The sequence below is a fragment of the Nothobranchius furzeri genome, chromosome 2 (genome assembly GCF_043380555.1).
Source record: "Nothobranchius furzeri strain GRZ-AD chromosome 2, NfurGRZ-RIMD1, whole genome shotgun sequence".
Classification (NCBI taxonomy): Eukaryota; Metazoa; Chordata; class Actinopteri; order Cyprinodontiformes; family Nothobranchiidae; genus Nothobranchius; species Nothobranchius furzeri.
The window spans coordinates 10,630,010-10,643,343 of NC_091742.1; the positions used below are offsets into that span (position 1 = coordinate 10,630,010).

Below are 13,334 nucleotides of genomic sequence, written 5' to 3' on the forward strand. Positions count from 1 at the left end.
ATGCGTGCAGCCTTTAGAATTAATCTGATGCAGGAAATTGCTCACATTTTTCTCCTGTTTAGGCCTCCTGCAGCTCAGAAACCTAAACTTCAAATAAACATGATCTCCAGGTTTAATATTGATGCGGAGAAACAAAAGGTTTTTTTGTTCCTCATGTATAAAGCATGATGCCTCCTTAACGACACGTTGTACAACCATACGTTCAGTAGGATAAATAACTACTTTACATTAGGGGTCATTTACAGTCTACAGCATTTTTCAGACTAATTAGATGTTTTTCTGTCTCCCATCAGTGTGATAAGTTTGTTTAGCCTCCAGGCTACAAAACAAGTCAAACTGCAGACACTTTTCATTTCTTTAATTTAAGAAACGACTCGTTTTGATGAAACTGTTTAAGTTGATTTTCTCTGTAGTCCAGATGGATTCGACTCATCGGGTTAGGGTTAGGAGCTCTTGGCTGACAAGGCTCTTTGGCTTCGACCAGAACTGACAAACAAGTAATATTTAGATTTCATTTGAGTATTAAGCACAGTTTTAGTAGTTTTCCTACCTATTTTCCTCAACAAGTACTAAATAACTTTGTTGGTTTTCATCATTTCAGTAATAAAATCACTTAAATTAAATTCATTAAATGTTTAAAAAGCTGTTTTACAGTCAAGCTGAATCGTTATGTTGTTTGTGAAACTTTCTGATGTTTATTTTTGCATTTGTGAGAATTTACTGCGTTTCAGGACATTAAAGAGCAAGTCACCCCCTACCAGAGTCTAACTCCGCCCACACTTCCTGTTTGAAAAATGCACCTAAAGCTGAGTGAACCATGAGGGTGGTGCTGCAGCTATGACCAATACCAGATACTGTTTTTCTCTACCCCTCCCCGCCACAACAAGGGGCTGGTTTCATTGTTCACCTGATACCCGACCACCGGAGCCAGAATCAGAGGATCACGCGACCATTTGTGCCGACGTGCTAACAGATTTTTCCCAAATGAGGATTCCCAGTTTTCTCCTGTGAGCAATGAGGGCCTCGCTGTAGTGATGCTGAACTTTTGACGATGTTTAAAATGACAAATGTGAATTGTGAGCAAATTTAGAGAAAAAATTTGTAGTTTCTAGTTTTTTTTTCCTGGTCGAAGCCAAAGAGCCTTGTCAGCCAAGAGCTCCTAACCCTAACCCGATGAGTAAATCACAAGAAAATCTGCACAAATGTTGCAATATTCACCCAATTCAGTCTGACTGCAGCTAGAAATCTGCATTATTTCCATAGCAGGTCTTTCCTCTCCGTAAGGATCTCAGAACAACAGAAGCACATTTTAGATATTGCAGAAAAAAGTGCATTCATATCATTAATCTACTGTTTTTTAGACAAAAAAAAAACAAGCTAAACTCCTTATTTGATGGGATTTTCACAAGCAGATCCTGCTAACACCACTGATCTGATCCACCCAGTAGTGGCCTTTAGTTATTTCGGTTTGACGACGCTGAGAAGAGAGAAAACAAACACATGAATGTGTTTCTCTCTGACCTTTGTACCGAGCTGCAGAGAAGAAGCATTCTGATGCAGAGCTGGACAGACGAGACACGGCTTCCTCCAGAAGGTCAGCCAGCACTGTGGAGAACAACCACACACATAATTAATAACATCTGTTAGTCAGTTCTTTGTTAAATAACTTATTTAAATGAATAAAAACGCTTTAGGACACGTTAAAAAGGAGCTTTGGGTCAATTCACAAAACCCATAAGATGGTTCACTTAGGTGTACTTAAAGGTTAAACTATGTGTACTTTTGTTGTTTTTTATTAGTTTATGTTTGAAACTCAACAAATAAAAAGCATCCCAACCAGCCTGCTCCGGGACGCAGGTGCACTTTGGTCCTACAGATTTAAATCTATCCAGCTCACTTTTGTGAAAACGAACATTTTGCAAATGCAGATTTATTTTGATTTCTCTGAGTTGTTTAGATAATCACCTCCTGTTTAGAAAACAGGAGGTGATTATCACAACCATGAGCAGGAGTCACGGGTGAATGAACCTCATCGCTGGAGATCAGTTAGCAGATCAATAACCGACGAGATAAACCGCTCCGACGGAGAGAGATGATAAAGTCTTCCAGATGAACGGAGAATAAAAACAAATAATCTCACAAATCTGGTTAGAAATGCAACAATTTTCTTTAACTGAACTTTTCTAAAGAAGACAGATTTCATGTAGTTAATAAACAGCTTTTCCACTGTGGAGGAAGCTTAAAACATAATCAGTGGTGATGGTTTTTCACTGAAAAGCATCAAATGAGTCGAGTGGGTGCTTCTGTAGGCACTTCCAACGGTGTTCTGATGAAAGGACATAATCAGGCTCTCATCGTATTTTTGTCTTCCTTCAATCACAGCGATTTACTCCTGTAGCAGAAGAGTGAGCAGCTCCAGATCCACCATGATGAGGCATCAAAAAAGGAACAAGTTTAAATTTCTGTAATCTTGGCGGAGGAGAGTGTGTCTGTAGAAAATGACATAGACTTGACGGTTCTCTGCTTTTAGGACGTGTGTGATCATTTAGCTCTCACACACCGGAGGGAGGCGTCGCTGTAAATGCATTTTTATAAACACCCGTCTGTGTGCAGGAGCTCTCATTGTTCCCGTTAAACCACCTCCAAGCTTTAATACGTCACAAAAAGCATGACTCATTATTCACAAGTTAAACAAAGTAAATGAAACTCCTGCAGTTAGCCCAGGCTTTTACTATTAGGAAGGAAAAAATACAACATTCAACTATTTTACTCAAATTAGGGAAAATTATTAAGATTTCTGAACAAATTCTAAATATTTAGATAATACCATAAAAATAAACCCTGAATTTGATTAACTTTTCTTCCCCTGTGAATATTTTAATAAAGGTCATAAAATAATGGTAAATGGTAAATGGCCTGTATTTGATATAGCGCCTTCTAGAGTCCTGAAACCCCCCAAGGCGCTTTACAACACAACCAGTCATTCACCCATTCACACACTGGTGGGGATGAGCTACAATGTAGCCACAGCTGCCCTGGGGCGCACTGACAGAGGCGAGGCTGCCGAGCACCGGCGCCACCGGTCCCTCCGACCACCACCAGCAGGCAACGTGGGTTAAGTGTCTTGCCCAAGGACACAACGACAGCGACAGACTGAGCGGGGCTCGAACCTGCAACCTTCCAATTACGGGGCGAGCACTTAACTCCTGTGCCACCGTCGCATTTGGTGCTCGGAAGCATTTTTATATGAACTCATCAACATTTTTAATCAAGCATCAAAAAGCTGAATTATAGAAGAACAGCGTTTGGATAAAAGTTTAAGTATTAAAGAAACTGTTGAACAAGATTCATGATTCAACTCCGGATAAAGTAAACAAATGGTGGTTAAGTTGTTGTAGATGGTTGAAATGAACTCGTTAATGGTCTCTGCCACGTGGAGCTGTCAGATGAACTGTTCATTATTGACCGCCATGATGGAGGAATGCATCACACGCCGATGTGGCGAGTTGGTCACATGACTGAAAACTGAATTGGAACATTTCTGGAGTTTTTTTCTTTTGCTTTGCATGAAGTACCACTGCCAACGATCACGGTACTCCTGACTAAACTCCACACTGAGGTGTAGATTTCGTAGGTTTGGTTTCAACGGTGCAGGTTGAGAAAACAGGAAAAATGTGACAGAATCACAAACAGAACAGTTTATGCGTTGGCATCCGTAGCTGGAAAACCCCTAGAGAGATCCGGTAACTTACCCCCGCCAGTTAGCGTGTTTGGTTTTGATAGCAGTGCTTTGCAGAACTTTTTCCGGCAGACTTCCAACCAATTGTCTTCGCTGTTTGGTTCGCTTGATGAAGCCAGAAAAGCACCGATCTCACAGTCTGTAGAAGCAGAAAAGATTCAGGCTTAATAAAAGTTCAGCTCCTTTCTGTTCTTCAGGGCATATTATGGGTCTCTACTGCCTCTAAACACTCCAACTGTAAATAAAAACTATCCACCTGTTTTCTGCCATAGTTTGGCTTCTATGTTTGAAGAAGTCCCTCATATTTTGACATCATCATGAGAGACATTAGCGTAGAACCCCACCTCACCAGTCGATGCTGGAGAAGCAGCAGCTCTACCCTTAGCCACTCCCAGGTGTGTGGGTGTGGCCAGCTGCAGCTTTTAAAGCGACAGAGCCCTGAAACGGCTCATTCTGGAGGGTACTGAAACTGTCAAGAATGGAGCTGCTTGTTTTAAAAAGACGTGTAGTACGTCCCCTTTAAAGCCAGTTACATTCAAGCTCAGATCATCAAATAAATTCAGTGTTTAGCTGACAGAAACTAAAACACGTCATGTTTTTCTCACCCTGTGAGTCGTCGTGGAAGTCCTGTGGACTCACAACGTAGCAGAGAGGGAGGTGCTGGCTGACGAACATCGGCCAGGGGTAAGGATGCTCTCCCTGCATCCAATGAGCAATCAGATAGTTAGAAAATCACAAACATACAAGTAAAACTCGCCCTTTCCTAACCTGGAGGACTCGTATCATTTGCATTACTTCCTGTGATTAGTTTCTTTGTTGTTGTGATCGGATAACCATTAGGACTCTTTTCTGTTCCTAAACACATTTTAAAAGCCCAGAAACCAAAATCAGCTGGTCGACAATTACTTCACTATTGAGCCCTTCTTATGCGCCACAAGTTCAAATAGTTGTTTATATTCTTGCTTTCTTCATTCCTCTCTTTGCAACCCGCAGCCTCTCATCAGTCACGTCAGGAGTTATTTTTGCTTTTTAGTCAGCTCAGCGTGTGATTTAGCAAAAATAATCTGCTCTAAACGGTAATGAAGTTTAGAAAGCAGCTTCTTCACCCAGCTGTTTATCATGTGATGATGCGATTCTCTGAGAGTTGGAATGAGATAAATGTAGGGAGCTACGTACATTTTTTATGCATCTTCAGGAAAAGTAATGGTTTCTGTGAGCTGTGTGACACATCTGACTTCTTTTCACCATTTTCACATTCTGAAAAATAAGACGTCCCTGTTTATTATTCGGAAGGTGGTTGGTGATGCGTTGGGACAGTTCGCCTGTCGATCACGGCTAACGAAGAGGAACGAGTTCAGTCACGCTCACATCAACACAAACGTCTCGTTTAGCATCTCATCCTAAAGAAGCACGACTGAGGAGGGGCTGTGGGTGTGTAGGTGGACTCCAGCGGCACCCCTGAGGAGGAAACGGTCAAACTCATCAGCTAATCATTGTTAACATGCCCGTATGATTCTGAGGTTAGTTAATACACTTGTACTGTAAGCGTTCCACACCAGGAGATCCTTGGTGGAGATGAATTAATGCACGCTGGGGGATATCCTGAGTTTTGTTTACAGTACGAGCAGCAGATAAGGCTCCTGCCAAACTGTGAGAATAAATGTTTTTGTTTTTTAAAACATCAACTCAAAGTTTGGAACAAACCAGCGGGAGGAAAACACGGGTTTGAAAGACTGCTGTCATCATAAATGATGAGTTATTTTGTATTCACTCAAACATTTATGTGTCTGGTACACGTGTGATCAGACAGACTGAGAGGGTTTCAAACCAATTGCAGCTGAGCAGAATTAATGAGGACTTCCTTAGATTTAGGCATCATAAAGAGGCTATAGGTATAACAGGGATCAATCAATCAATCAAAGCTTTATTTATAAGGGGATCAGGAACGTTTAAGGAAACGAGCCGTAATCTCCTCAGTTCAACTCAATAAAACTAGTTTAGAGCCCCAACTGTTCCAGCACCTTTAGACAACGTAGGATTTCTGATAAGGATCTACGGAAGAGGATTAGGGCCACTGGAAAAAGGTCCCAGATTTCTGCCATGCTCTGCTTTGCTACTTGAAAAAGGAAACTGCTAGCATTTATATGAGCTACCAGCACAGTAAACTCCACCCACTGTTGCTCCGCCTATCAGCTGTTGCTGTAGAGCAGGTAGCGACATATAGAGGTAGAGTAGAGATGTCGATGGTAGACACCTCCCACTACCGCCTGTCCCAACTCCAAACCACCAAAGCTGTTTAGTGCAGCTTCGGGCTGTCCCATGTGAAGTGGCTCACTGGTTCAAGAACCACTGAAACCAGTTTGAAATCAATAGCTTACAGTGTATGTGTGAAGTTGACACTTTACTCATATTTTAATACATTTGCAGTGGTCTCTAGCAGGAATTAATGCCTTTTAAGTCGTTCTCTGGGGAACAGAAGTCAGGAGAAAGTGGCAGAACATGGCAGGATTTAAGAGTCTTGTTTCCTGATTTTTGGACATCACACCTCTGATTGGCTATTGACAACATGACTCTACCGCCAACTGTTGCTCTGCAACAGGTTAAGCACCAAATAGTTCCCGAGCGCAGCCACTGCTGCAGCTCACCGCTCCCCACAGGGACGGGTCAAATGTAGAGACTAAGAATATTAGGATTTCTTCTCTCCAGCAAAAAGTTGATCCAGACAGAAACTTTAGAAACTTCCAGTTAATTCAAATGCTTTTAGAATGGGAGAGGTTAAGACTCCATTTATTTTCATAGTAAACCAACCACAAACCCTCACTGACTTTATACAAAGCAGATTTGTGAGAATCATTCCTACATTTTGACTGAAGACAGAGTGACATTATTCGTGTTGCTGATAACGGACAAACATGTATTTTTAAGACCAAAAACCAACTAATCTATCAAGGTGTGAGACCCTCTTTTACAGATCTTCTCTACAAAAAAACTACCTGTTCCTTTTGACTGAACTTCTTATTTAAGTTGGATAAAGTTTAAAAGCTCAATGAGGTCAAATAAACCGGACCATCCTATCTGTTAGGATTCACATCTCTCTGCTTTCTTTTGCTGATTTAACAGAAAAAAAGAATTTCAGTAGGAAACACTCTGAACTCATTTACACTCCCCCTCCCTCCAGAAATGCTCAGCATAAATCAGTTCCTGTTTGAGGCTCAGCATAAATAATAACAAAATAATTGATGCCAATCCATTAACATCCTGAATAAATAAGGACGGATGCTTCGAACGATGGCCGAGGCCGTGCTGGAAACCAGTCAGCTATCAAACACGACACGTGCAGAATATAAAACGAGTTTAAGCTTGGACAGCTGTAATCTGACTGAAGGATCAACTGTTAGCAGATTAATCAAAAGCAACACTATGACTTGGCAACAAGCTGCCATTTAAATGTGTTTTTTATAATAAGTCACTGACGTTTATCCTCAGAAATCAACATTTAGAGCATCAGTGTTTGGTTTGTGGATAAATAAATGTTTGGAGTCCCAAAAGTAAACTCAAAGGAGACGGTTGTGCCACATTTCACAGAAACTGGGATAAAGCCTTGATTTGATGTACGAATAAACTAAGCAGAAATACAAGCATCCTGAGAGATTCGCAGTCTGTTCTAAAATAAGTGAGACAATTAGTGGACTGAAAAAAGAGCAAAGACAAGCACAGAAGGCTTGTTACTGGAAGAAATGTTGCTTTTTCTCACATTTAGCTTCAGTAAAGCCTTGATTCTGCCCTTATGGAGCAGATTCGTAGAAAAAAAAACAGAATAAAACACTGAGAGACACACAATTCATCAGGATGACTGGAATGTTCCAAAGATGACTCAACAGGAACTGGAAAACGTTTTAGTCAGAAGGAAAATGTAACCTGCTGAAGACTAGGAAGTAAAAATGAAGCGGACCTCCTCCAGGGCTCGAGGAGGAAGCCTCCTCTCAGACGGGCCTCCCACCACGCTAACACGGACCAACACGTGATTCCTCTCCACAGACAGACCGTCTATGATGATCGCTCTGAGAAGAAAGAAGGGAGATTGTTTAATTAGCCTTTATTTTAATAACGGAGACTGGAAGTTAAACAAAAGTGTGAAAATACGGATAATAAAGGGAATTTTCCTTCAATATAGCAGCAAAGGACCTTGAAAGGACAACGCATTAAAAACATCTGATTGCTTTGATCCAAATGTAATAACGGAATATGCAGCAACAGAAATGTTTTGGAGGACAAGGTCAATGAAATGAAAAACTTTCAGTCATGAATAAAGTGATTTAAAAGCCATTAAATGGCGTTTGAAGCCTCTAGATGACTACGAGTGTATCGCTGCTGTGAGGAAACTGGGAAAATTAGATAAGGTCAAATACGGTTCCAATTACAAATAGTACTTTAGGACTGAAGGGCGTCGGTGTGAGTAGATAGCTCTTATACCTGAGACAGTTTCAACGTGGAAAAGAAGATTAAAGGAACTGTTTCTTGTACAATTCTCTTTCCAAAGACCAGGCAGCCATGACACGTTAAACACAGGAAAAACGTGGAGTTTTCATGGCTCTAATGTAAGTTTTGGTGATCAAGTGAAAGAAAGGATGAATAAGAAAAAAGGCAAAGTCTAGGTGCTAAAACTAGGAGTCTGAGTGGTCAAAAGAGAGGGGAGAGAGAGAGAGAGAGAGAGAGAGAGAGAGAGAACAGGGTACAATGCAAAGAAAAGGTGATGCAACAATGACGGGGATTATTCAAAGAAGAGGGTGCAGGAAATGGAAGGAAAAAAGAGCGAGTCATCATTCTCCAAAGTCGAGCCGGCGCCACTCCGACATGTGATGTGAGAGGGCATTTCAGGGCCATTTCCATTCCTCACCAAAAGGCAGCGCCTGCCATTACCAGCACACTTTACAAAACGGTCTTTTCACATTCTTTACGCCTTATTTCCTTGTTTGTTTGACAAGGCAAACAATTTCTCAGCTTGAGAGATGATTAAATGTCAGGGTTCCATCACATCAGGGTGAAACATGATCAGTCAGTCAGCAGGAAACAAAGAGCGAGGGCTAACCCACTGATACTTCTCTAAGTCTTAAAAGGCTTCCCCCAAACCCGAGACTTGCTCCAATTGGACGACTCTAAACTTTTATATGAGCTGAAACCTTTAGAAAAGCATCTGACCTTTTCAGAGAGCCAGCTACGTAGTTCTCTCGCTCTCTCTCTCCTATAGATGTAGACTTTAAAGAAGAAGCTCTTTTAAATGCTTTGTGACTTGGGTGTAATGGTTTCAGGTGTTCACCTGACTTCTTACCCTTCGCTGGCGTCCTGGTCAGAGACGTTCCCCCTCTGGTTCTGCAGCAGCATGGAGCAGATGTTATATTGGCTCTCCAGCAGCAGGAAGGAGTCCAGACAGCAGCAGAGCACACTGAGCAGTCTGCAGCAACACACACACAAACAAACAAGAACAAAGACATCAAATTACAGGGAGACCTGGCAGGCAGCGACACTGCAGCAGAACGGCACCGCGGAGAATTATAAACTTTAATTTAGTACATAGGACACTACAGGATAGAGCCCAGTAGGACTTGCTCTTCTTTTTCCTCTGGCCTTCTGTCTGAGTGCTAGGTCAGCCAATACCAGTTCTCCACAGCAGCTTGTCAAAGCCAATTGAAAGCTTTGTTAAGTGGGAACCCTTGGGAAATGTGTCATGCTTCGTTTTCAGCAGCTGGTAATGACACCGGGCTCCAACAGGCTGATGAGCTCCAGCAGCGTTTTAAAATATTAAAGTAGCACAGAGAGCTCTGTGGCTCAGACCAACATCCCAGACCTGCAGAGTCAAATTATATTATAAACCTCAGCATTAAACACCCTCTGTGTGCCACTGCATCTTCGTGGCTATAGAGCTCACTGTGAACTGGGTTGTTTCAGACAAAGTCAACACTCCGCTTTAAAACTTCTAGATGCTTCGTGTTCACGAACTTCACTGTGGTGTAATCTTACAGATTGAATTGTGGTTCTTAATGTAGTTTTTGTACCAAAAGATGTTTGTTTGCCAGGTTTTCTGGTCCTTCAGAGACCGCTCTTCTCAAGGCTGCTCCATTTCCTCATGAACCTCCTTTGACTTGTTTATGTTTATATTTATGTATTTAGCAGATACTTTTGTCCAAAGCGACTTACAAGTGATAATCGGCATGTTGCCCTTGAGGCTAACAACAACAATTACAACAACAACAAAAACCAATTTCCAGTCAGTCGTAGGTGGCAGTGAGGCAGCATGATGAATCATGGAGAGGCGGGAACAAGGAGTGGACAGTAGAGAGGGGGACGGGTGTAGGGAGGGTGCTAGTTAAGAAGATGCTCTCTGAAGAGCAGGGTCTTCAGGAGTTTCTTGAAAGTCGAAAAGGAAGCCCCTGTTCTGGTAGTGCTTGGTAAGTCATTCCACATTTGTGGAACAAAGCATTAGAAAAAGTCTAGATTGTCCTGAGCGTGGTGTAGGCACTGCTAGCTGACGATCCTGTGATGACCGGAGCGCCCGGGCCGAAACGTAAGCCTTTGCAAGAGGATTCAGGTAGATGGGAGCCGTACCATCTCGGACATTGTGTGCTAGTGTTAGCAATTTGAATAAGATGTGTGCAGCTAGCGGTAGCCAGTGGGGCTCAATGAACAGAGGGGTGACGTGTGCTCTTTTTTGGCTGATTGAAGACCAGATGCGCCGCTGCGTTCTGGACCACTAGAAGAGGTCTCACAGTGCAGGCTGGAAGACCAGTTAGAAGGACATTGCAGTAATCGAGGCGGGAGATTACAGTAGATTGTACCAGGAGCTGGGTGGCATGTTAGGTATGGTCTGATCTTTTGTATGTTATACAGGGCAAAGCGGCATGAACGAGCAACAGAGGTAACATGATCTTTAAAGGTCAGGTGTTCATCAATCACAACACCCAGATTTTGAACTGCCTTTGAAGGAGCCAGAGATAGGAAGTCATTTTGGATTGAGATATTGTGCTGTATGGATGGTTTTGCTGGGATGACAAGTAGTTCAGTTTTAGAGAGGTTGAGTTGGAAATGGTGGGATTTCATCCATTTTGATATGTTAGAGAGACAGTTTGATATTCGTGCAGAGACAGTGTGGTCGTGCGGTGTAAATGACAAAAAGAGCTGGGTGTCGTCTGCATAGCAGTGGTAGGAGAAGCCATGTGATCGAATGATCTCACCCAGTGAGGTGGTGTATATGGCAAAGAGAAGAGGTCCTAGGGGGGGACTCCTGTGGCAAGATGGTACACGGTAGAGGGTTGTCCAAGCCAAGATACACTGAATGATCATCCTTTGAGGTACGATTCCAAACCAGGCATGTGCTTTCTCTGTGATGCCCATGGTAGAGAGTGTGGACAAAAGGAAGCCATGGTTGACAGTGTCAAATGCAGCCAATAAGTCGAGCAGGATAAGCACTGAGGATTTGCCTGTTGCTCTAGCTTCTTTTAAGGATTCCGTCACTGCTAACAGAGCAGTTTCAGTGGAGTGGCCCTCTTTGAACCCAGATTGGTAAGAGTCAAGCAGACAGTTTTGTGAGAGGTACTGTGTGATCTGCTTGAAAGCCACCCTTTCAATGATTTTGGACAGAAAAGGTAGGAGAGAGATAGGTCGGTAGTTCTCCACATGATTTGGAAGAAGAGATGGTTATTTTAGCAGCGGTTTAACCTGAGCATGCTTGAGAGAGGTGGGAAATGTACCGGATGTCAGTGAAGCGTTGATTACATGTGTGACTGCTGCAGCTACTGTAGGAGCAATAGCTTGGAGCAGCTTAGTTGGAATGGGGTCATGTGGGCATGTAGTAGGGTGGCTGCACGTGAGAAGCTTGGACACACAGTTCTCAGTGAGAGGGGGAAAAAGAGGAAATGAAGCAGTAGGGCTTGAGATGGTTGGGCTAGAAGGGGTTTGTGGTAGCGAATGTTCAGGAGTGGCCAGTTGAGTAAACTGTTTGCTTATAGCTGCCACTTTTGTCAGTGAAGAATGAGGCAAAGGTGTCAACTGATAGATTGTTGGTAGGAGGTGGACTTTGTTGTGACTGACAACTCGACTCACCTTTTCTGACAGCAGCACAACACAAGGCTGAGGGTTTGTCAGACCTTCTCACCTTCTCCACGAACAGGACAGACTTACTGCTTTAAAACAGATGGAGCAAGAACTTAGCCAGAGTTATGGAACATCTTCTCTACACAGGAGTAAAAACTGAGTTATCTGGCTTTGGAGATTTATCAACATGATGCAGGTCAAAAATTTAATGATTCATTCTTTTTCGCTGAGCCTTGAGGACTGGGAACAAATTTCTGCAACCCTTTGTCACTTTTGTTTCTTTGCAGATGATATCATGATGAAAGCGATACTACTTAAGACAAAACTAAGTCGGACATTCTGCCAACAAAGCTTGAATAAAAATAGTTACGAAATTTGAGCATAATTCAACAAAGCTACAACAAAATCTGCACAAATGTAGATGCCACAGTTTATTTGCAGCTTTGACACAGGAAAAGTGCTGCAAGGAGAAACTTTGGTGCAAATGAAAATTCTCTATTTCTTACATTTTTTTTCTTTCAGTTACCCCGGCTTTCCACGGGAGCCGTCAGCAGCACGTTACTGCAGCAGCACTTCATAGCTGCTGATAGGAACCGCTGTGGTCAACAGAACCTTTACTTTTCTTTTAATTTTAAAAAATGTTACTAACTGTGCGTCCCCGTGAGAAGTTATCACCTAGCTAGCGGTCTCCTTTGTTTTTCAGGTCCGTATTGGCGATTATAAAACGGACAGAACATAAAACACAAACCATGTTGTAGTTTTCTCCTGCTTGTTGTTGTGTTTACTGACGAAGTCACTCGTGTGACTTCGTGCTCTGTCGGTGACAGCTGCTCCCCTGCTGCTTCGCGTCTCGTGGGAAGGGCCAAGCAGCAGCTTACGCGAGCAAGACGTGCTGCTGCAGTAACGTGCTGCTGACGGCTCCCGTGGAAACCCGGGGTCAGTCACCGCAGCTGCCGTCTTGAAAGATTCTGGATCAAGTCAGTGAAGCTGAACACTAGAGGTCTACTTGTGTAAAATCTGGTGTTAATGAGAAACCAGCATCAATTTTTCTATAAGGAGACAATGTGTAGTTTTACCATTAATCTATAGAAATATCCATCACAATGTTGTTGAAAATTAATTAAATGATGCCCAGTTGTTGTAAAATATTGGCGGCTTCACAACATTTAACCATAAATTCAGGTCTAAAATACACAGGATCGGGTCTTAAGCCTACTGCACACTGGAAGCATCAGTGGCGTGGAACGACAGCGAAGCATCGCTGCTTCTAACAGAATTCATTATAGTCTATGGGGGTGATTCAAACCAGCCGCGACACGCTTCTCCCAGAAGCGGCACGCCGCGCCGCTAAAGATAGGATCGGGTTCTGTTTTTTTCGCGAGCCACTTCTGGGACACGCCAATTTCCACAGTTAACATAGGGCTAGACAGGAAATCACACACGGTTTCAGTGTACCCAGTAATTTTCAAAATAAAAGTCTATTACAGTGATACAATTTCATTTTTAG

The 13,334-nt window shown here is 42.6% G+C and overlaps 1 protein-coding gene across 2 annotated transcripts in view; it reads right to left on the reverse strand.

The window, feature by feature from the left end:
- tbc1d32 (TBC1 domain family, member 32) overlaps window positions 1-13,334 on the reverse strand; it is a 50,997-nt gene that overhangs the window by 13,216 nt on the left and 24,447 nt on the right. For both annotated transcript variants that reach the window (XM_015947567.3, XM_015947566.3), the window contains exons 24-28: window positions 9,069-9,191; window positions 7,692-7,800; window positions 4,345-4,438; window positions 3,753-3,878; window positions 1,522-1,605 (exon numbers count right to left, since the gene is read on the reverse strand). In XM_015947567.3, coding sequence (XP_015803053.3) covers window positions 1,522-1,605; window positions 3,753-3,878; window positions 4,345-4,438; window positions 7,692-7,800; window positions 9,069-9,191 — 536 coding nt within the window. The remainder of the gene's footprint in view (window positions 1-1,521; window positions 1,606-3,752; window positions 3,879-4,344; window positions 4,439-7,691; window positions 7,801-9,068; window positions 9,192-13,334) is intronic.